Genomic DNA, 22816 nt, shown 5'->3' with positions numbered 1-22816 from the left:
ACGTGTCACTGCGACCTACAACTGGTTGCTTTTTAAAAATTAAAATAAGGTATTCTAAACCTATGGTCTGGAGTATTTCCAATTAGACATATAATTTACAGATGAAATTTTTTTCCGAATATTCAAATAGATTGTAAGTAATGAGCTCATATTCACGTGAACACACTATAGAATTAAGTAAAATATCTTCAAATCTAAGCTACTTATTAATTCAAAACTCGTCTGCCATTAAACCATCATCATTGGTTGTTTTGTCACAGTTTAATCGGTAATCAATTGGTAATCGAATATGTATTAGTGATATAATAATTTTTCTTTCTATTTTTTTTAATATTCACTAAAATAATATATGAACTTACCCTCTAAAACGTTTAAGAAATTGTTTACATCTTATAACTCTTATTTGTTTCAACTAAATTTTAACTTTAACTAACTTTTAATCTCTTCCTTTGAGCTTTAGATTTCTTTTTATGAGCTATATTGTTTGATGTTACAAATAAAATTCCAAATGTCAGCAAAAACTTAGCAAAATTTTAAATGATATTTCCAAATATTTAAATCCTTAACTTTAAAAACTTTGTTGAAACCCATCATCACCGAACCTTGCCGCAACTTTCTCTCCTTTGTCATGTGCACAAAAGTAATCGCGTGGAAGGTAGATACGAAAGAGTGAAACGTGAGAAGATGACACATTCCTTTTTTTTTGTCATCAGTTGTTTTTATATAATAAAATTTCTGAAGTTACGATGTTGGAATCACAGAGATATCCCCTAGTACATCCAGGACACACACTACAGTCTACAGACAAGAGTTAATCCTGAGCTTACAAAAATCACAAAAGACCAGCTCATACATAACCAATAACAAAACTCCTTTGCTTCATCAGAAAATGATACATTCCTAAAATCGTTAATTTCTAGCCACTTCTCGATTTGTATGTGTGTCGTCTTTGGGCCAATATTTCATACGGTTTTCCTAAATATATATTCCCTCTGTTTATGTTATAAGTAGTTTTCGACAAAAAAAAGTTATAAGTAGTTTTCATAATTTAATGTAATTTTTAAAAATTATTGGATATTGTGTATCTAATTAAATAATTTTTATTTTTATAACTGATTGAATTTATTGATTGAATACTACTTTAAAAAGTATTAATTTTTTAATATTAGTGTTTTTAGGTTAAATTGGTTACGTTATGAAACAGAGGGAGAGGGAGTAAGTTTCAGATAGTTTCGACTAATATTTCTGATTACATTCTTTATCAAATAATATGGTACTAGGTGGTAACCCGCACCTTGTGCGGGATGAGAATATAAAAAAATTTGCATTTATATTTTACTTTATTATTTCAACTTTATATGTTGGTTACATTCTTATATTAGGTTTGTATTATTTGAATTATATAACATATTATTGGGTCTTATCTAAAATAAAAATAGTGGTATTTTATATAGACATTTAAAATTTAAAAAAAACTATGGGCTAATTAAATAATAACATTATTTGAAATATTAATCGTCCAAATTTAAGCCTTATAGCTCGGTAATGGGGTAGAGTATATTATTACTTTATGCACATAATCAGATCTTACCAAATTACACTTTTCTAAATACGTAAAGTTCGAAACTAACGTGCACACGAAATTTAACATTTAAATTAAATAGATCACCATATTTCATATATTCATATTTTAAAAATAAAAATAATATTGATGTTTTAAATATTACCTTGAAATTCATGAGATTTCTATCATAACGAAAGACATAATAAAAACTCATTAAAAAACAATCTTTTTTTTGTCAACCAAAAGCAATCTTTCTTTATACCTTTCTTTTTGCATATATTTTGATTTCTTTTTGTCCATTAAAAAAAAATTACAGCTTAAGTTTATATGTTAATGGAATAGATACATAGGAGGTTAAAACACTCATTGCTACGAACTTGGTTAAGGATTCAAAGTTATATAACATGAACAATTGCTAAAAATATCAGCAATATTCTAAAATATTCAATTAGACTAATGTAACAATGAACACTAATGAAGATCAGTTATTTTTTCAATACATGAATCATAGTGAGCATCGTCATACATCAAGAACAATAGTCACAAATATAACGAATGTATACTCTTTTTCAAATAACTTAAAAATATATCTAAAATGTTTTAGTGTTATTTCACAAGTGTCTTTAACAGAGTGTGTGTAAAATCTACACAACAAAGCTTGAAATGCTTATGATATGATTCAGTTAGAACAGAGTAGACAATGAACCTTGTTGTGTAGTTCTTTAACATAAATTTTGATGGTACATTGTGCATTATACCGCATACCATCACGGTTAATAATTTTTAGTGATTTTGTTTAGTATTATAGATATATGAATGGACATAAGAAAATTATATTGACTAAGAAATCCATAATTGCATATACCCCTAAAATCACGCCCAAAAATCCATAATTAATCGCATATTTATTCAAAATTTGGACCATAGAGATTTAACATCTTATGTTACTATCACATATGTCATGATTGATCAATCAGTGCGAATGGTATCCTCTAAAATTGGAAAGAATACAATAGACTTCCCATAATTGAAATACCACAAACACGGAAGTCAATCATTTCCAAAATATTTGATTGACTCAAATTTCATGACAACTTTCATTAATCTTTTGAATTGGAGCATTCAATATTTGTCACCGAGATTTACTCCATTAAGGAAATATAGCTTAATCAAGATCCAATGACAACGTTTTTTTTCGATTCATTCAAATATATCATTGACTATATGTTTTATTTTCGAGTAATATCTTCGTATCGTATCTAAATGTTTATAATTAGAATAAAAATACGATTATATTGTTTATGTGATCGAGTTTACACAACTATTATGCTAACATATTATTAATAATATATTACTAATAATAACTAACTAATATAGAACAACACAGAGACAAATCGCACAACATAGTATATCATCTTGTTTCTGGTTTATTCAGTATAGTATATTATATAATATAAATTAGAAAATTTATATAATATGATGGCCAATGACATAATATTATCTCGAGTTGATAGGGATGTTAAAAAGTATCGATATAACTTAAAAGGGCATATAAATTATATTATTCATAGAGTTCACATTTTATACAATAGTGTTGTGACATGGATGTATAGAAAGTTTCAATATTCTAAATTTAGTGAACACGTTCATGAAATGAGACTATATGTTTTTGGCAAGATGATTAGAATAAATGCTTAGAATCAAGATGCATAAAATGAAACATATATTATATGTTTTTGGTAATGGCATGACATGTAATTAGTCTAGGTCAAAGAGGGTTATTTAAAAAAGGTTGTGAGGTGGAATGTGGTGTTGACATCTAAGAAATGGTAAAGTTGTGAATCACACATGGGATAAAGGTTTATTTATAAAAGTGCTCCTCAAATAATAAGAAAGGGATTGGTGACTCTATTTCAGCGAAAAAAAAACAATGGACATTGTCACGTGGCGAAAGAGGCAAAAAGAAAAGTATAATAGTTGTCACAGTAAGATATCGATTTTGATCGTCACATGCATTCTGTGAATGTATTTATTACATTAATGACACTGTTCATATAATATACAATCACGCCATTCAGATTAGTAAAATGAACCATTAATCTCCACGACTAAACCCCCCAAATAAAAGATACCTTGTTCATATAATATTTTTGTCCATTCACTATGACGCATTCCTTCCAATTGTATAATAGAGGTGCTAAATCTAAGTTCGACCCTTCTAAAGATGACAAAAATTTGATGAGTTTATAAGAATTTTCGTTTTATCAAAGTTGGACCTCGGGGGGATACTTAATTTTTATTTTGTTGGTTATAGATGAACTTTATAAGAGATTTTTTATGTATCGTTTGAGAAGAGATTTTCTATGTATATTTTGAGAAGAGTTCAAATTGTTCGTAGTCTCTTTTTTTTTTCTTTTGGGAGCAAATTCGTAGTCTTCTTACAAGAGAATTAGATCATTAGAATGATGAGCTTATGTAGAATTATGTTTTCTCTAAAATATAGAAAGAATAAAATATTTGATGATATGATTTTCCCTTTAGATAACTCCTTATTATACATGTGTAGGTTGACGGTCTTTTCTTTTTTTTTTCTTATAAATCTTTTATTTTGTTTTCTAGTTTGCATTTAACTTATTCATTTTCGAAAAATACAGACTTTTAGCTAATTAATCTAAATAAATAACTAACTTACTTTGATCAAAATTGTTACATATTGTAGAGACTATTGTAATAATGTCACACTATAATTGGCTTACTTTTATTTTATTATTTAAAGTTTTACATATATAATTAAATAATAATAAATATAATCATAAGAGACTAATGATGCTCTAAACCAGAACGTAAATATGGTTTTGTGCTTGAAGTGTTAAACGGCTTGAAGAGAGAGGAAGGCTCCCCACGCACGCCGCCTCCACCGTCCGGCCGGCTCGGCTCGGCGTGGGCGTAAGCGTGGGCTTGGGCTTAGATCTTGGGTTTTGAGTTTTGGTGGAGGGTCCTAATCCCAAATTGATTCCTCACCTCTCTACTCCCTCTCTCTCTCCCCTCATCAGACCCTAAGTTGAGTCTCCCCAAACCTGAAATCTAGTCTCATATAAAAGATTATCCATATATGAGAAGGAAAAAGATGCATGTCCTTCGTCTGAAGGCTAGAGAACCCGAACCTCCACATGTGGTTGAAAGCAATGAAATGGAGGGTCACAAAGAGGAGCATGAACTTGTAACCGGTGATGACTGTGAAGCTGTTGTTGATGATTCTGATAATGAGTTGGTAGAAGAAATTGAAGAATATGATGTTGAAAATGAAGAAGTTGGCAGCGTTGGGATTGAAGAAGAAATTTGTAAAGTGTTATCTACACACTTTGGAGATATCGCAAGAAACGATGAAAGAAACGATGATGAGAGCCAAGATAATGACTGTTGGAAGGAGAATATATTTTATCCTCTATCATCTGTTGATGCGGAAGAGGATGCGCAAAGGGAAGCTCATGAGGATGAAGCATCAAGCGATAAAAATCTGGCATTAGGGATGCATTTTCTTCTTCTGGTGAGTTCAAACAAGCTCTTATGGTATTCATTGAAAAAAATATACAGCATTGAGCTATACATTTCAACACACCTGAAGCGTGGAGCTGTACTGCTCAGATATTGAGTATGATCATCCTTGGAGAATGTACTCTTAGTATGAGAAGAGGAAGCATAAGCTGCGATAAGGGCTATATGTCAATGAACATGCTTACGTAAGGTCTGATTACTTGGAAATGTTGAAGATTTCATCAACTGCGCAACTAATTGTTGAAAATTTAAGGTTGAATCCAAAGCTTACAACTAAGGAAATTGGTGAAAAGATCAAACAAACCTATAACTTGACAGTAACTGAAGACCAAAATATCGAAAAGTGAAGACCAAAATTACTAGGGAAAGACGAGCAAGCCATGAAACTTAGGTAAATAATATTGTTATGATTCTTAAATTAGTCATGTGTTCTTTTGTTTTAATTGTACTAACAAAATAAGGGAGAAAAAAAAACATGAAATATCCTTAATAAGATTTGGAGAGCGTTTTATTATTTGTATCAAACGTACATATTAGTTGCCACATATATTGAGCCAACTATCATTACATAGAGCTGACAAAGTCAACGATTTCAACAACATCATGGAGCAAAGAGTTGGAGTTCACCACCCTACAGTTTTGTCTGATCTGTCCTTGAGATCCTGTGAGAGGCGTAATGTTTCCCATTCTATTCATCGCCGTTATAAACGCATTGAAGAATTTTTGTGTACCATCAGCGTATTCTCTCACCAAGGGGATAGTATCAGTGGCATTGGGGCTTGAGAACAGCTCTTGATCGGTTTGGATAAGTCCTTTGTGCTCTTTCAGATTCACATAATATTTGTTGTCAAAAACTGTCGGTGTACGTAGATCGAAATCGACTAGAACGCTCTGGTTACCATTACGAGGGCATAGTCCACGAAGTGTCTGGAGATAAGTAGTGTTGAGGGTAGGGTCGGGTAAACCAGTGTTGCTGAAGTTGTATAGCCTATCCATAATAAACTGGCATTGGTTTTTACCAAAAGTGTGACCCCCTAAACAAAAATAACATCGTTAGACTAATTACACCGAATGTGCGGTGTTGTTATATATTATATCTAAAGCATTTTTTTTTTGTTGAGAAAGAGCTTACAACTAAAAGCATACTTACCGGAGAGAGCAACGAGATCAGACGGAAGGTTAAGCCCAACATTGCTGAAACTGGCTTTAAATTGTGGAAGCGTGAAGAATGGAGCAGGAAGATTGTTATTAGAAAGATCAAAGAAAGCTTGTAAGCTATCTCGTCTCCCCAAAGGAACTCTCCATGAAGGACCTCCTGCCTAAAATATTTATATTTCAAAATAATTATTTGTTTTGAAAAAATAATGTTGAAGATATAAAATTGTTGATGGTTGAAAAAGAAAACCATATCATGAAAATCCAACAACTAAATAACTTAGTAAAAAAGAATAAATTGTCTTATTTTTTCATTATTGCAATAATATATTATCTTGTTGATAATATATATATATATATATATATATATATATATAGGTCTTTTTGTAAAGAGGACCACGCGTTTCTAATAATTTTTCAACTACGTCAATAAATGTCTAATATTTTAAAAGGAGGAAAACAATAAATATAAAATGTCATGTTGTCAAACAACCTTCACTATTCAAGTTCTCTCTTCAATCATGCGTTGCCATGTTTGATAGTATGTTCAGTGACACAATGAAGGAATTTAAAACAGTCTTTGTCATGAATGAATTAAAGAGGGTTCAATAGAGCATACCAACTCGACTGATTGTTGAGCAGCGATAGTTAGAATATCTGCACATGAAACGGTCCTCGGGCAAGCTGCCTCCACTGCTGCTTTCATTCTGTCAACCACTGGAAATCCTCGAGCCGAGTTTGCATTTGGCGCAGCATCTTTTTCCGTTCGAAACGATGTTGTGTTGTCTAACAAGATCGATGCATCGCAACCCTTTTACAAACCAAATGACTAAGTGAGATTGAGTTATTCATTCACCAAAACAATTTGTTCAAGCAAGACATGATACACACATATGCAGTTTATTTTACAGTGTATAGATCTTCCAACAACAAATTCACAACGTTATTAAGAAACATCACACGTTATAACAACTCGGCTAACAACACACCATCTGACTCCAGGATTGAAAATTTATCGGAAATAATAAAAATAAAAGATTTTGTGGGTTTTTGTGGTTCATGGTAGATGTGAGATGTCTGAATGTTTTCCAAAATGTTTTTTTTTCTTTATCAATAATTGACTGATATAAATTCATTATGTGTTTGGTACGGGTTCATGTTCTTCATTAATAGTATAATACAAACAATTCATGTTTGGAATCATATTTCTATAAAGTAGTCGTTGACGACAAGAGCTAAGATATTCGACAGTAAAAAAACAAATCTTAGTATGTCATACTTTTTATCGATAATTTTTCTGGATCAAATCCGTTAGCCACGGACTATTATTGTACATATAACGTATCGTCTTAACTAATACCACCTATATATATAATTAAACATTCTACACAGTATAAACTATAAGGGAAAATACTGCAAGCGACGTGTTATGTTGTCTTTGGCGATGTTTATAAGTAACAAAGACGTATTTTGATTTTCTTGAGTGTTTCCAAAACCCGTTAAGTTGTTTCAGAAATCAAGTAGATAAGATACATGTTGACAACAAAATCTAAGAATCAAAAGACTGCTACAAGAAACTAAGAAAGTATTGTAGCAAAACATAGTCATCTTTAAGTAAATTAGTATAGTTCTACGATACGACTGTACACGTAAATATTATGAGTGAAAGTCCACTACTAAATTGAGAATTATTAGCTTACATTGACGAAGCAGTCGTGGAAGTGAAGACGAAGGAGGCTCGCGGCAATACGAGGATCCGATCTTAGCTCGTTTACGATGATTCCCCGGACGATGGTAGACACGTTACGGCATGTATTGTCGTAGAAAGTAGGAGTTAGTACTTGAGCACTGGAGAAAGATGTATGGAGCATAAGGCATCCCACTGTTATAAGGGTTGTCCAAGTTGACAACGAAGACAAAGAAGAGAAATGCATTTTTTTCTCCGAAGAAAATTCTCTGATTGATTTTACTAGAGAAAGATGAGGAAACTCCATATCACAAAGAATCCTTTTATAGACAAACAGGGTCTAACTTGTAGGCTTTTATATATATATTAAATGATTGCTGTGTACATTTTTATGCCAACAACTATATGAAGAATTTCTATACTTTCTCAAATATGTATAAAAATTATCAACTTTTATGGCGACAAATATATATATATATATATATATATATATATATATATATGTATGAGATAAAACTGTCAAAATTACCATGTGATTTTAATTCGACTACAATAATATTACAGAAGACGTCTTCAAAATTGCATGATCAAATGTTATTGTGAAAATAAAACCATATTATACAACTTTTTGTGAGAAGTTCCACAACCTCTTGTTTTTGAACACTGGATAACCTGAAAGTCTCTAATCACTGAAAATATCTGAAAATAATATGTAAACATGTTGAAAAATTGAAATGAAAATCAAAGATTAAAAACCGAAAAATTAGAATACTGATACATCCCTGTCGAAAATGCGAAGTCTCACTCCTTCTTGATCGAAAAGATGAAAGCCATATCTATCACCACGTCAGTCTCTAGGGGGTGGGGGAGTTCTGGTTAAACTTAAACCTTTAGGACTACAAAGAACAATTTCATATGCGCCACTTGGCTCTGAAATGTCTTACTGGAATACCAACAATATTTTCATCAAGTAGCCGTGATAAAAAACTAAAAATAACATATATGTACATGGATGGTACCCAAAAAAAAAACAAATATGTACATGGATCTGAAAATTTGAGAGCTATAAACATTTTTAAAAAAGATTTATAAAATTGTTTTCCATAATTTGAGGGTCTATAAATAACATATAAAAAATTTGGAAGTCAATGTCAATGTTTCGTTAACCCAGATTCAGCCATGTTTGTATCCAAGCTAATGAGGTATCTTGGAGTCTTGTGCTGCCCTTTGAGGAGCCTAGAGAGAGAAACACTCAATACTACTATATGTTTGCATCTAAGTCTCTCTTGGATCGTATGACTCTAGTATAGAAGAATTTTCAGAAAATACCTCCTAATGTTTCCCAAGGCGTTGATAGTTTTCTTTGGGTACGTGTCCATTTAATTACTTCCCAACAACTGATCCTGATGCCTGCAAATGGCAGGTTTCCAAATATCTACACGAAGACATAAGTAAAAATAGTTATATATATTTTATTTTTTGACGTTATATTTCTTTCAAAGCATTCCATGAAAAACCTGTGTCAACAATTATATCTCTCCTTGTTTTTCTTTATTAGTCTAGAGATATTCCAAACCTATTAAAAGACTCAAACTATTAAAGGAGGTGGAATATATAAACTTTTTTTGGTATTCAAATGAAAGTTAAAGTATGACGTTATATTCACATGGACATAAAGTAAAATGTAATGGGTGAATTCAAATCTGGATTACTTAGATTCCTAAATTCGCATACTACTACACCATCTTGTGATTATCTCCCCGTTTTTTTTTTTCCAGTCTTGGATTACATCTTGAAGCGTAGTTCAGCGCGTAACTTTTAAATTTTGTAAACCAAAAACTGTAAGAGTAATTTTGTTCATTCATATAATACACAATTTAGCCTTTAGTTACTGCTAATAGTTATCATAAACATTAAAAAAGCTTACTTTAGAGTATTTTGGGAGTTTTGTCCAAATCATTAACTCTTTGTAAAAAAGCCTATTGTACATTTTTTAACTATTTATTATTTCATTTTAATTTAAATAATCATCCTTTTAGATTTGCTATTGGGCAGATGGGAAAGTCATAATTTATTATATTTTTGGACATAAGTGGCTTTTGTTTGTTGCTAATGTCCGTGTCCAAATGTTACATAGCCAGTGTCTGGACATTTAGTGTTTGGTTCCAAAGATTGTAAATATCTTTTCTTTTGAAACAAATAGGGTAAATGACTAAGAGATATGACAAATAAATAAAATAATCCGAACCATAAAATAGTTTTTGGTTTTACAGTGTGATCTTTTTTCGGCTGTTTCATGATGCTTCGCATTTCGCACATATGGGTATATTCGGACTGTAAATGACTAAACTGGTCACCAAATTAATAGTTCAAATGAGAACATAGTTTCAAAAGTATTTAAAATATTTCAATGAAGAATTGCAAGTTTCAATTGCTCACTATTTCAAGGAAACTAAAATCAGGAAATAAAATATGTTAACGTGTAGCAAAGAAAACGCTTGTGACATTGACCTTAAGATATTCAATTTTTATTTGATCGAAAAAAAAGATATTCAATTTTCATCGCCCGGACAAACAGGAAATGTACGATTTTAAAAAAAAAATTAATGAAACCGTTCACCTAATTTGATGACTAATGAAATTCAACGATCGCTTGCAGCTGTCTTTTTGGACTCTAATGTAGATTGCTTTATGGTATTAGAAAAATAAAATTGTGTATTACAGTTACAATGTAAAATTACATGTTTGTTCACCAGTTCATGTTTGTGGATGGGGTTCGCTCGCTGCTCGCAAAGAGCAATAGGGCGTCTAGTTGTCGCTGGCCCAAAGCAGTTCGGTTAATAAACTGCAGTTAACCAACTTAGAATAGAGCGGATGAGTGCAAAATCGGAGGAAATAGAGAGAGGAAGCGAGAGGTTGGATCAGTGTAACATTCTAATGTCATCTAGTAGATTGCAGATGAGATGAGTCAAGATGTATCCATACTTGATGAGGAACTCGTAAAATCCTACTGTTCTCAGTTCAGTTTCAAGTCGAAACCTTCACAAGCCTCCACCAAATCCAACACCAATTGATGACGTACATACAGAAAAGTTAACAAGTGGTCTCAAAGTCAAATTAAGGCGAAGAGTTAAGATTCGCATAGACAAGGAAATCCTTTTTTTTTTTTTTTTTTTTTTGTCAACGATTATATTAAAACGAAAAGGTGTAAACGACTACATCCGGAGCTATGCTCAACGGTAACAAGACAATAACCGGAGGGATCCTCCATGGTTTGATGAATAACATAGTGCATAAACAAAACAACATAACAAGAGATACTTGCTCGACAACAGGAGAACCATGGGAAATCATCAAATGCATCTCTGAATAGGTTACTACCACGAGCACGGAATATCGGAATCGACGTTGAATAAACCAAACAGACAAGGAAATCCTCTAGTTTTACCTTTTTGACATTTTCTTTACCTTTTAGGCTTTTACTATGTCTCTAAGAACATCTCCAAAAAACTCTCTATTTTAGAGTTTATAAAACTCTATATTTGAAGTTTCAAAGAATTCTTTTCCAAAAGTGAAACTTCAAATTTAACTTCAAAATTATTTTTAATTTACACTATGGTCTTTATATTTGTCATAATTAATATAAATCCATAAAAGTTTTATAAGTAACTAGCACATATATACAAATATTACAGTAATATTAATTAATAAAATATTATACTAAAATATAAAATTATAAATAGAAATGCATAATTAAATATTAAAATACATGCAAAATACCACATTATTTCATAAAATTATTTTTGTAATGCTTCATCTTCAGTTACACAAAATTTGGTTGGACAATATTTAAAAGTTCCGAAAAACATTTACTCGACTATTAGTGCTGTTATAATATTTAAATTTGTATAATAATTATGTCTTCATGTATTTTTTTAAAAAAAGTTTTAAAAAGTTTCTTTTGTAATATTCTTGTAGTATAATTCTAGTTTCAAATATTATAAATCATATTTAAAAAAAATATTTAAATTTTATATGTAAAATTTGAATTTTGTAAAATAAATTTAAAATATTTATGACATAAAAAAGTTTTAAAGAATAAAACGATAAATGTGAAAATACTTGAAAATTATAAATGTGATGTGTAATTAATTATAAAGACCAAAATGCAAATAAAAAGATGAAACTTCAAATTTGGAGTTTTGAATAGTGAGTTTTTGGAGAGAAATCCGACCCGCACAACCCGTGAACAAATAAATTTGTACCCGCCCCGCTTAATTTTGCGGGTAACCCGCGGGTTATATTTTTATTTTAAAAAATATTTATTTAATTTAATTTTTGTAAAATATAATATAAATAATATATTTATAATTAAAATTTTAAATATTTTAAAATATTTTGATTATTATTTTTTAAAATTCTCATATTTTCATTAAAAAAATATACATTTTTACAAAAAGAAATATATTTTTTAATTTTTTCTTTTGAAATGCGGGTTGGCGGATACCCGCATTTCAAAATCTACCAACCCGCACCCGTCCTGCATAAAATGCTCATAACCCGCATCCGCGAACAAATTTTTCTTAATTGTTCGACCCGCACCCGCTCCGCGGTGGGTCAAACGGGCCGGATCCCACGGATAAAGACTCATATTCCCAGGCCTATTTGCTAGCAATAACCAAAAAGGAAATTATAATTATTTTTCTTTTCATTGGTTAGATTATCATTCAAACTACATCTGTTTGATTTTGACAAGGTTACAGATTAGAAACCAGATTTACAACATAATTATACCAGCCTTAGAATCAGCATTCGGTTTCAAAAGACCTCCACCAGTTGCAAGCACCCAATGGTCATCATTTTTTACAGAGAAACATACCTAAACAGAGGGATCTCATTCTCGAAAACATGTCATTAGCTACGCCGGAAATAATCTGGCAACCTAAGATTGCCATCTTCTTTCCTTTGTCACACTTTGAGCAATCAGATTAGCTACTCTATTTGCTATCCTCTCCACCATTCTCCTTACCTTGCCACTTGAATGATGGCGCCTTAAATTATACACTGAAACTGTTTTCCACAGTTTCACCTCTTTGTACTTTCTTCGTCCTACATATCATTTATCCACTTTTCAACGACCGGTCATAACATTTTGACCTGTTGAAAGATTTCCATATCTTGCTTTTTCATGCTATGTAATCGGTTTTATATTCTACACGCCGTACGCTTAACCACAAACCCGTCCGATGGACAATTATATCATAAACTGAAACATAACCAACGAATAAGATTGGAGAACAAGGGGTTTAAGTAGCATGTGGTGAAACTGGAAAAATATTGATGGCTTCACAGGATTATAAGGAGAAGGAACTCGCGCCCTCTTGGGAACAATATCAATCGAGGAGAGATCCCATATACACAGTACACTGAATCCAGATGTGTACGCCTATAATAATGTGATGTAATTCAGAGAATTGAAGATGGGACAACCTCGTCGTCTCTGGTGTAGCCATTAACCAAGAAATCAGAGCAGTTTCTTCGCCAGCCATGGTTATAAGGGTTGTAGAATCTCCCATCAGGTCCCCGCAAATAACTGAATCTTCTCGTGTTCCACAATTCGTTCGTTGTAATATTCCGAGCTATCTGCATGCACCAGACAACAACAACAACAACAGCTGTTATTACAATCTTTTCCCAGAGAGGAGAGAGTAAACTCTTTACTTTGAGGGTGAGAGTTCCTCACCATATACGCCTGTGAGATTGTCAACGTCATTGTCGCAATAAAAATAAGCAAGTCGAAAAACAGAAACACGGCAGCACCGGGATGTTCAATGAGTACATGTTGAATCCATGAGTCACTGGGGTGTATATGTGGGTTGTTTCTCCATATTCCTATTAACAGAAATAGAAGATGCTTTATAATAGAAACATTAATCTCATGGTGGAGTTGCCGAGAAAGAGTTGTTTCAGTCCATTACTTTGAACAGCAGTAGAGCCACCAACGAATGATGTTAAACCTCCCATGATCACAAAAACTAAGAAGTCCCGTTTATTCTTCTGCAAGATGATTAATGGTATACGCATTAAGGATGTCTCATTACATTAATTTGCATAACGACTAGTCAGAGAGACGGGTAATGTAGAAAACTCTTACCTTACCAACACAGTTTGAAATCCAAGGGCAGTGATGGTCAAACTGCTCAACGCAGCGCTTGCAGGTAGGACAGTGCTTAGATCGTACCGGTCTAATTACCTGAAGAAAAAATGTGATAATGATAGTATGAAAATAGAGAAAATGCCGATTTTTCCCCCACAATAAAGATGGCTTCTGAGGAAAACCTTGCAAGTGGGGCAGAGTTGGGACCAGTTTCCTTTCCATGAGGGGCTGTTGAAATTAATATCAATCAAAGGATCCTGCAAACATCAAAATTTAATGTGAATCAAACCCCTCAGAACAACGTCTAATGACTGTAGAATTGATATATAATAATTGGTGTTTACTTAAATCAAGTATAGTTCAGGCGAAAAAGAAAACTTAAACAAGAAACAGTTACACTCAAAATGTTCGCATTGAAACAAGAGAAGGAAGTTAAACTTACGTTGGCAGTGTGATCGCTGTCAACTTCATTGCTTCTTTTAACGTACCCGGGATCTTTGCTGTACAGAGCAAACACCTCATTAACAATTCCAAGAGCATTACAAACAACACACTCAAGACGCTACTAAGAGTATATGAAGGAGTATAAATAATAGTTACGGCCTCACAAGTCTACCTCATTTCTAGCATCTGAGTAACTTACACCAAACTAAATAAACACCATATGACATAGGCAATGGCTTAACAGAGTATAAATACAATATTAAGGATACCTGCTACAACGACGGAAAGCTATTAGTGAGCAAACACCACACGAAAGACCGAACCATGCCCACAGTCCAGCCATAGCAGTTATCTTAGGGAGGTTCGAAGCTACATATATAATTGCAAAATGTCAGGTAGAATAATGTTATCATAGTAGGAAAAGAAACACATACTCTACTACCCATTATGTTGCATGAGACATTCACCTGCGACAATGGATGTGAAGAACAGGACCATTTCAGACACTATTAAGCAGAACAGTAGAGGAGCATAGCTTGTCTCTCCCAATTTTCCACAGAAGATCTTGTTGACGAAACTACTACTACGAGTTTGCATTGCCTTCGACTGAAATTTATCGAAAAAAACAAAAAAAAATCGGATTCTAAAAAAGCACATCATATCAAATGGAAACTGTTACAAAAAAACAAAAAAAAAAAGTGGCCGCAAACAACATTTAACACATTCTACCATCAAAGGTATCTTTCATACTGTAAACACTAACATCTACGGTGGCCCTACAACAGAGAGTGGAACATGATTTCTACCAAAATGATACTTCACTATATCTGAAAGTCAGAGCCTATAATATCTGGTTAGAGCTACATATGAAAAGCAAATATCACAACACTGCATTGTTTTCTATGTTCAACACTCGTTTTCTTGGATGTTTGTAAATACAAATTTCCAGAGCTTTGAAAGCATATATCGAGGGAACATTCTGCAAATAGCCTTCTTAACTTAATAATCTCTAACTAATGAAAAAGAACATAAAAATAAGGAGGAGATATTGATTCAAGGAGAAAAGCAGCAAGTAAATTATCAAATGGTAGCAAGCAACACTAAACATTACGTACAAGGAAAAGAGTGAGCTGCCTGTGACCTTTATCAGATGCAAGCTTAAGTGGGGTGGCTCCAGTGTTATCCTCCAATATCAGTTCCTCCTTGGTTCCAGCATGAACTAGCAGAGTACATGCCTCAACATTTTCCTTAATAACGGCCCAGTGCAAAGGAGTGCAACCTGACCAACAAAGTGATCAGTGTAAGACTTCTGAGTTTTAAAATTTAAATAATATATACATCACCGTATCAAAATTCTACAGATTTTGCAAGTCAGAAACAGTCGGGAATGCGATAACAATCACTTTATATACAATTTATCAGCATTCAGTGACCGAAGTTCAGAAAGTCTTGTCCATTATCTTTACACATCAAAGGTGGAACAATGTTCACTCATATAAGTGTAACCGAAGAAACGAAGGAAGATATTCACCATAGATAACAACAGAAAACATTCGGTGGTAAATCATTCTTTTTGAAAATCTAGAGCAGACAAATAGATACATCTTAGAGAAAGTGATTTGCCTGTGTTGTCTTGTCTATTTTGACATGCATCGCGGAAGAGAAGTAACCGGACGGTTTCCGTGAATCCATTATAAGCAGCCCTGAGCCATACCAGGCAAAGTAAAAAAAATACAAGTTCACTTGCTACTCTTCTTAAATTGTCAACTCAATGCCAAGTAACAGAGAACCACGTGCAACTACACAATGATGAGACATACTCAAGAAAATGATATGTCAACCATTTGACAAACTTCCATGAATATAAATAACAAACTTTCATTCATGTTATCATGTATGTCAAATATCAACAGTTCCTAACAATTCATGCCAATAAAAAGTTTATGCATCTCCAAATCAATTGACCAGTGTTAAAAGGCTGTTCATACCAATGTAGCGGGCTCCTCCCTCCATTATCTAGTGCATTATAGTCAGCAGAATATTCCACAATAAGGTGATTCAAGAAGGCCGTCTGTCCATATTGAGAAGCAACATGCACTGCCTGCACAGAAAAAAAACAAAAAAAACAATGTTCATCTAAGCTAACGCAAGCAACTTATAAACAAGTTTTGGCCTAGTGGTAAATGAGTGTCTAGTAGACACTCCGCCACTCAGGTTCAATTCTCGTTGGGAGAGACTATGAAGAAATGAATTTTACCCTATAACCATTCACATCAGCTGCTTCAATTCGAGCTCCACGTTGCAGTAGAAGGTCCGCAACTTCAACGGAGCCCTTAACCGCCGCCCAATGCAATGCTGTCTGTTGCACATTATCCGCCGCATTAACATCACCGCCGTGCTGCAGATAATCAATCCCCAAAAAGATGATCAGATCTAAGACTGAGAGGAAATGGTCTCTAGACACACAACAGACAAAACGACGTAGTACCTCGATGATGTACTGAGCGACGTGGAGGGAGTTGTTGAGCGCAGCCCACTGGAGAGCGTAGTAGCCGTTGGCATCGGGGAGAGAGACGGAGGAGCCGTTGTGCTCGACGAAGCGCTTGAGACGGTTGAGATCGCCGTAGGCAGAAGCGGAGAAGACGTCTGTGATGGCAGGCGGCGATTCGGTAGGGGTTTGGGGAGTGTTGTTGGAATCTAAAGGCACCACTTCGATCTCCGACGAGGAGTCCATCGTCTCTCCGATGAGGGATCTTGTCAAAGTCTTATCTTAGTCTTTTCGCTTCGTCAACATCTTTTCACACGAGTGTTGATTTTCAAGAGGGGGTGTTAAACCGAATTCTAATTGAACCGGGGTCTGGTCTGGTCTGGTCTGGTCTTTGATTAGTTGGTTTGGTTGCCTGTTACACTATATATGGAAACAAGCGTTTTCTTTTGATCGTATTCGTGCATGATTCGTGAGCCGCCGAATTTAGGCACGGGAATTTTTACAGAATACCAAATTAATGGGTTTGGCTGGCACCTTTCATCAAAACTATTTATAAATTTAAATCGGTTCATTTAATAAATGAAATTAGGCAATGAATATGAAATAAACAGAGAAAAATACTCATACAAAAAAATTTCTTCAATTCATGATTTCATAATATTTTTTTATATTGTCGACTGTCGAACTGTTTATAGTATTTTTCATACTTTATAATAACATAGTCAATCTAATGCTAGAATAACATAGTCAAATCCAATGCTAAAAAAAAATTCTGAAAGAGCAAAAAAAAAATTTAAGAAAAAGAAAGTCTTGAAAAAAGAAATTTGTTTCATATTTATATAAACATAAAAAAAAAATTAAAGACTAAAAAGATCATTCACAAATACACGAAATCCATGAAAAAAAAATCAAAAATTATAGATATATTTTCTAAACATGTTTATCGTGTAAACTCTGATTTCCATACTATTTCTTTTGTAACTGACTCATATTTTCTAATAATCATTTTTTGTTAATCACATCATAGTGGTCTAATAGTTTTTACTAGATGAAAAATTGTCGAGTTAATCTAGGTTAGAAATCGATTTTTTCTAGTATGGAATTTTTAGCTCCTTCCGCTATATAATTAACCCTTGAATTTAACTTTCATCTCAAACACGCTAAATTTAGATTCAATATAAACCGAACCAAAAAATTGAAACTGAATCAATGTTCACAAATATAAACAATTCTCTATGCCTAAAACATTAAAACCAAACAAAACCAAACCAAAGTATCAAAAAAATGAGAACTCTTTTTGCATACAAAAAGACTATGAATTATATTTAGGTTTGAAATAATCAATTACGTGAAAATACTATTTTAAAAACTAAAATACTATTAACAGTTTAATGGTTGAAGATTTAAGAATATAAAATTTCAATTGGAATTTTTTTTTCCAATCTAAAAAATAGCTAGGGATCTTTATCACTAAAATCAAACCGAAATGTTTATTTTTACGCATGTGAACGGAAGTGATATTCACTGAAATGGATACAATTCATTTATTACTTCGAGAAATCCAAAATAAAAAGAGCGAGGTTGGGTTTTTTTGTTTATTGCTTTTGCGATGTAGGCATGGCAAGAGATACTGAAGTTGGAATATCCTTCCACTGTTGTGTCACAGTTTTGATCTGAGTGAAAAAGTCTACTCCGGCTTTGCCTGCAACAATTCCACTCGAGCTTTTAAGCAAATAGAAACAAAACGTAATCTTCTCTATAAGTTGTGACAAACTTTATTTACCATAGAAATTCAGGTCCCCTGCGAATGAAGCTTTGTTCCCAGTAAAGGAGAAGAACGGTAGCGGAACCGGGATTGGAACGTTTATACCGATCTACGTATAACGTAAACAATAACAATAAAAGAAGAGATCGACCATATCTCAAATGCATACAAAAAGTTAGTTCTTCATACCTGTCCTGCTTCTATTTCCATCTGGAACTTTCTTGCCGCTGCGCCAGATGCAGTGAAGATTGCAGCACCGTTTCCATACCTGTTGAAGGCGTAAATAGCAGAATATTGAGAGGAATATATATCAGTATTGTTATGACAATGTGACAAAACGGGGTTTACTTGTTTCTGTTCAGTATGTCTATGGCTTCATCAAAGCTGCTTGCCTGTATATCAAACAGTGGCATGTAAATAACACGTATGTGAAAACCAAAACGAATACACATTCTGATTGTAATCTATATATTTTATATTTCAATCTGACCTCCATGCATACAAGAACGGGGCCAAATATTTCTTCCTGCAATGTGCCAAATGAGAGAGGAAAGTAAGTTTCCAAGTAGAAACAGATTGATTTACTTAAGTATCAGAAGAATAATACCTTGTAACACTCCATGTCTGGGGTAACACCAGATAAAATGGTGGGACCGATGAAATTCCCTTTCTCGTATCCAGGAACCTGTTTATTATGAGCGATGAAGTAAACTTCTCAGACCAGTCAATTGTTTCTTTCAAGATTATTAATTCAGAAATATCAATTAAGCATAAATTTATATGGTTATTGGTTACTATTCAGTACGAATGTGGAGGTAAGTGCTACAGTTAAGACACGAGTCTCTTTCAATGTAAGGAAAGGAAATTACCACAATATTTCTTCCGTCAAGCAGCAGTTTAGCACCATCGTCCACACCAGACTGAATCAAGCGACATATCCGTTCTTTGGCCTAGCCAAATAATTTTTTTTAGCAATAAGGTATATAACAGAGGAAAATGCAAAAGACTAAATGTGATATGAGCTCCAAAAATACCTGTATACTAATCACAGGACCCAGGTCTGCATCTGGTTCTGTTCCACATGAGACTTTAAGGGCTTTAGCTCGCTCGACGAGTTTATCCTCCCTAGTTAGTATTAGACAAGTTGAAGCTAATCTATCAGTACTATCCAATGAAAATTAACAGGCTTCACAAAGCTTCTCTAGTTACTTTTAACACTAGGACAAGACCATAGTAAATCTATACTAATTAAAAGAAGTGATGTCATATAAAATCCTATATACGGTTTATGCACATAAGGCTGTGGAGCTCCGAAAGCAGAGGAGAGAAAAAGATTAGAGGCAAAAGAAAAACGAATATATGTAATGTTCCACAAAGATTTGGTGCAGTTTGAATATGGAGAAAAGAAGTAAGGGGTACCATGATTTTGAATTGCCAACAAAGACCACAGTACTCAGAGCCATGCATCTCTGTCCAGCGGCACCAAATCCAGCAGCAAGTAGAGCATTTAAAGTAGCATCGACGTTGGCATCAGGCAGGACAACTCCATGATTTTTCGCCCCCATATTTGACTGAAGAGATAATTCATAAGCATACTGACATAGAGTGGTTTTGAAATATTAAAGACGAATTTTTACAAGATGTTACCTGAATACGTTTTCCTTTCGCTGCTGCTCTTGCATATATATGCATTCCAGCCTTTAACAAAACAATTCAAATTCGGAATACACAAGTTAAAAATATTGGAGAGCAGAGGAAAAAGCATAACATAAACCAAATTTCGTAGACTTTATTCATCACACCAACAAAAAAACAAATTCGCAGGCTTAAAAAATGAGTAACAAAAAAAAATACTTACAGTGTTTGAGCCAACAAAGGACACAGCCCTGATATCATCATCATCACAGATAGCATTCACAGTATCCTACCATGTAAGAGATGCATCATTCCATACGAAAGAGAATAGAAGTTAATAGTGTGGAATTGGAAACTTTAAGAATTTAAGTTTTGGTCACTGTAAATAATTTCAATAAAGCATAACAATTTCAAATCCTAACAAAAAGTTTAGGCTTAGCAAGAAGATAAATTTAAGCATAACCTACATTGGTACCGTGAACGATATTGAGAACCCCGTCAGGTAATCCAGCTTCCATTGCCAGCTCCGCAAGCATTACAGAAGCACCTGGAGAAAGCACGTAAAATCAACAAATCGGTATGGGAGATAACATCTGCATTAACAAAGTGTAGATAAGTTGAGAAGTTTACCAGGATCCTTCTCTGATGGCTTTAAGACAAAGGTATTGCCACATGTCACCGCAATGGGAAACATCTGCATTAACAAACAAAGCATAGATAATCAGAAGAGGATCACAAGAAATAACCAAGGAGATAAAAAAGGATTTTTTCGCATTTGTTACCCATAAAGGAATCATTGCAGGAAAGTTGAAAGGACAAATGCCAGCACAGACACCTAATGGCTCTCTAAGACTATACGTATCCACTCCATTCGACACATTGGGGACATATTCACCCATCTGCAGAGTTGCCATTCCACAAGCATGCTCCACAACCTCTGCATAACCAATCGGCTAAGGACATGCTCTGCTTATTCAACTATATAATCAAGCCTGCGATATAACTGACCTAGCCCACGGAAGATATCACCATGTGCATCCTTTAATGTCTTCCCTTGCTCGGTCGTAATGCTCAAAGCAAGTTTATCCTAGAGGAAAGATTAAAAAAATATCAGAGAAGAACATGTTTCAAGAAGGAAACCAAGTAAGTAGTTACAAAGCCGAATGAAACATTGGACTTAGGCCACCAAATTTTTTGAAGAAAATTACATGGACGTAGGCCGCTAATAAAAACGTTAAACCCCCAAATTTGTAAAAAAAAAAAGTTAGTTGAAATCTTTAGTCCCTAAATTTCAGGGCCGGTCCTAAGTAGTTACCATGTTTTTGCGTATAAGCTCTTGAAACTTGAGCATAACACGCTGACGAGTGGTGATGGGTGTGTTTCTCCATGAAGGAAAAGCTTTCTTCGCAGAGGATACTGCGGCCTTAAACTCTTCGTTAGTTGTCAATGGAACTTGAGAAACAACTTCTTGCGTAGCCTATATATCACAATCAAAATCATCATGTCACAAACACAAAAGATAATAGTAAAGAACTAGCAACAGTAAATAGAACCGGTCCTGGTCAAAGCCAAATGAAATATTCGTTTCTAGTCTCCAAATTTTTTGAAGGTTCCTAAATTTTTTCTAAAAAGAAACATTTAATTGCTTAAAACACCCAAAATCTCAGGCCGGGCCCTTAGAGGGAGAGCTTACAGGGTTGATGACATCGATATGTGATGATGCTTGAGAGTCAACGAAAGATCCTCCAATAAGATTTGGTACTCTCTGAAACATAATAATATGAGATAAAATCGAAACAGTTAAATCAAATAAGGTGCAGAACCAAGTGATTTAGGTGAAAACAACTCACGGGAGGCTGAGTAGATGACATAGTTGATAACAAACAACGGAGGAATCGAGGCCTGAGATTGGTTTTCCCTGCGAACACCAAACCAAGTGATTAGAGAAGAGTTTGGGAAAAAGAAACAAGAGGATTCAGATTATACCTTGCTGGAGAGAAGTTCGGAGAAGCATCGTTCGATTTGATTTGAGTTTTTTTGTTGTTGATTTTGTTCCTTTTATGCGTTTGCTGGGGATTTGAGTTGCTGAGTGAGTGCTGACTCAAAATGTCGATCCGGAGCCAAGTGATGATCGGATAGATATATACGATGTTAGCTCATCTCTTTGATTTCTACGTGGTTTGATATGGACCGTTTGATCTGTTAATGATTAATGATTCTTTTGTTTGACTATGACCAAACTTTTTTGGCAGTACGTTAGAAACGATTTATTTTAGAGAATATTAGCAAAATATCGTATTCTAGAGGCCTAATTAAATGCTGAAAATCTGCGAGAAGAAAATCACGTCTACGGTTTATTGTTCTAA

At 33.7% G+C, this 22816-nt stretch overlaps 3 protein-coding genes and 1 long non-coding RNA gene across 5 annotated transcripts; 1 reads left to right on the top strand and 3 right to left on the bottom strand.

The window, feature by feature from the left end:
- The first annotated feature begins 7 nt into the window (after positions 1–7).
- On the top strand, positions 8–5618 carry LOC117127677. Its single transcript, XR_004450700.1, has 2 exons — positions 8–1273; positions 3461–5618. It is a non-coding gene; the product is annotated as an uncharacterized LOC117127677 (long non-coding RNA).
- On the bottom strand, positions 5585–8286 carry LOC103847964 (peroxidase 32). Its single transcript, XM_009124961.3, has 4 exons — positions 7975–8286; positions 6894–7085; positions 6270–6438; positions 5585–6153 (listed from the first exon to the last, which is right to left on the bottom strand). The coding sequence occupies exons 1-4, from the start codon at positions 8266–8268 to the stop codon at positions 5684–5686; spliced, it is 1125 nt and encodes a 374-aa protein (XP_009123209.1). The 5' UTR covers positions 8269–8286; the 3' UTR covers positions 5585–5683.
- Positions 8287–13121: 4835 nt separating this feature from the next.
- On the bottom strand, positions 13122–17405 carry LOC103837632 (probable protein S-acyltransferase 23). Its single transcript, XM_009113986.3, has 13 exons — positions 17051–17405; positions 16820–16960; positions 16551–16663; positions 16186–16265; positions 15678–15841; positions 15030–15168; positions 14832–14931; positions 14561–14618; positions 14301–14375; positions 14116–14214; positions 13940–14018; positions 13705–13853; positions 13122–13604 (listed from the first exon to the last, which is right to left on the bottom strand). Exons 1-13 carry the CDS (start codon positions 17294–17296, stop codon positions 13428–13430), a joined length of 1620 nt encoding a protein of 539 aa, XP_009112234.1. The 5' UTR covers positions 17297–17405; the 3' UTR covers positions 13122–13427.
- A 1047-nt stretch (positions 17406–18452) lies between these two features.
- LOC103837633 (methylmalonate-semialdehyde dehydrogenase [acylating], mitochondrial) lies at positions 18453–22642 on the bottom strand. 2 transcript variants are annotated; one of them, XM_009113987.3, is made up of 19 exons: positions 22437–22642; positions 22301–22368; positions 22144–22215; positions 21766–21927; positions 21459–21537; positions 21233–21387; positions 21081–21144; positions 20918–20997; positions 20674–20739; positions 20463–20513; positions 20235–20386; positions 19850–19940; positions 19685–19765; positions 19423–19500; positions 19306–19341; positions 19164–19207; positions 19005–19083; positions 18834–18924; positions 18453–18752 (listed from the first exon to the last, which is right to left on the bottom strand). In XM_009113987.3, the coding sequence occupies exons 1-19, from the start codon at positions 22462–22464 to the stop codon at positions 18646–18648; spliced, it is 1584 nt and encodes a 527-aa protein (XP_009112235.1). In that variant the 5' UTR covers positions 22465–22642; the 3' UTR covers positions 18453–18645. The 2 variants fall into 2 exon arrangements, with proteins under 2 accessions (XP_009112235.1, XP_009112236.1); XM_009113988.3 differs by lacking the exons at positions 22301–22368; positions 22437–22642 and having other exon boundaries at positions 22144–22224.
- Positions 22643–22816: the final 174 nt, after the last annotated feature.

Source organism: Brassica rapa, chromosome A09 (assembly GCF_000309985.2).
Source record: "Brassica rapa cultivar Chiifu-401-42 chromosome A09, CAAS_Brap_v3.01, whole genome shotgun sequence".
NCBI classification, from domain to species: Eukaryota; Viridiplantae; Streptophyta; class Magnoliopsida; order Brassicales; family Brassicaceae; genus Brassica; species Brassica rapa.
Note: the sequence above shows the minus strand (reverse complement) of the source record. Positions and strands in the feature narration are given on the sequence as shown.

Coding starts and splice junctions, on each gene's coding strand:
- LOC103837633 (XM_009113987.3), bottom strand. CDS start 22,464: ATGCTTCTCCGAACTTCTCTCCAGCAAG. Junction 21,538..21,765: donor AGCTTATACGCAAAAACATG/GTAACTACTTAG, acceptor TCTTTCCTCTAG/GATAAACTTGCTTTGAGCAT. Junction 21,145..21,232: donor CTGCAATGATTCCTTTATGG/GTAACAAATGCG, acceptor TTGTTAATGCAG/ATGTTTCCCATTGCGGTGAC.
- LOC103847964 (XM_009124961.3), bottom strand. CDS start 8,268: ATGGAGTTTCCTCATCTTTCTCTAGTAAAATCAATCAGAGAATTTTCT. Junction 7,086..7,974: donor TCCACGACTGCTTCGTCAAT/GTAAGCTAATAA, acceptor GGTTTGTAAAAG/GGTTGCGATGCATCGATCTT. Junction 6,154..6,269: donor TGATCTCGTTGCTCTCTCCG/GTAAGTATGCTT, acceptor ATTTTTGTTTAG/GGGGTCACACTTTTGGTAAA.
- LOC103837632 (XM_009113986.3), bottom strand. CDS start 17,296: ATGGACTCCTCGTCGGAGATCGAAGTGGTGCCTTTAGATTCCAACAAC. Junction 14,215..14,300: donor AACTCTGCCCCACTTGCAAG/GTTTTCCTCAGA, acceptor TTTTTTCTTCAG/GTAATTAGACCGGTACGATC. Junction 13,854..13,939: donor TGGCTCTACTGCTGTTCAAA/GTAATGGACTGA, acceptor TTCTGTTAATAG/GAATATGGAGAAACAACCCA.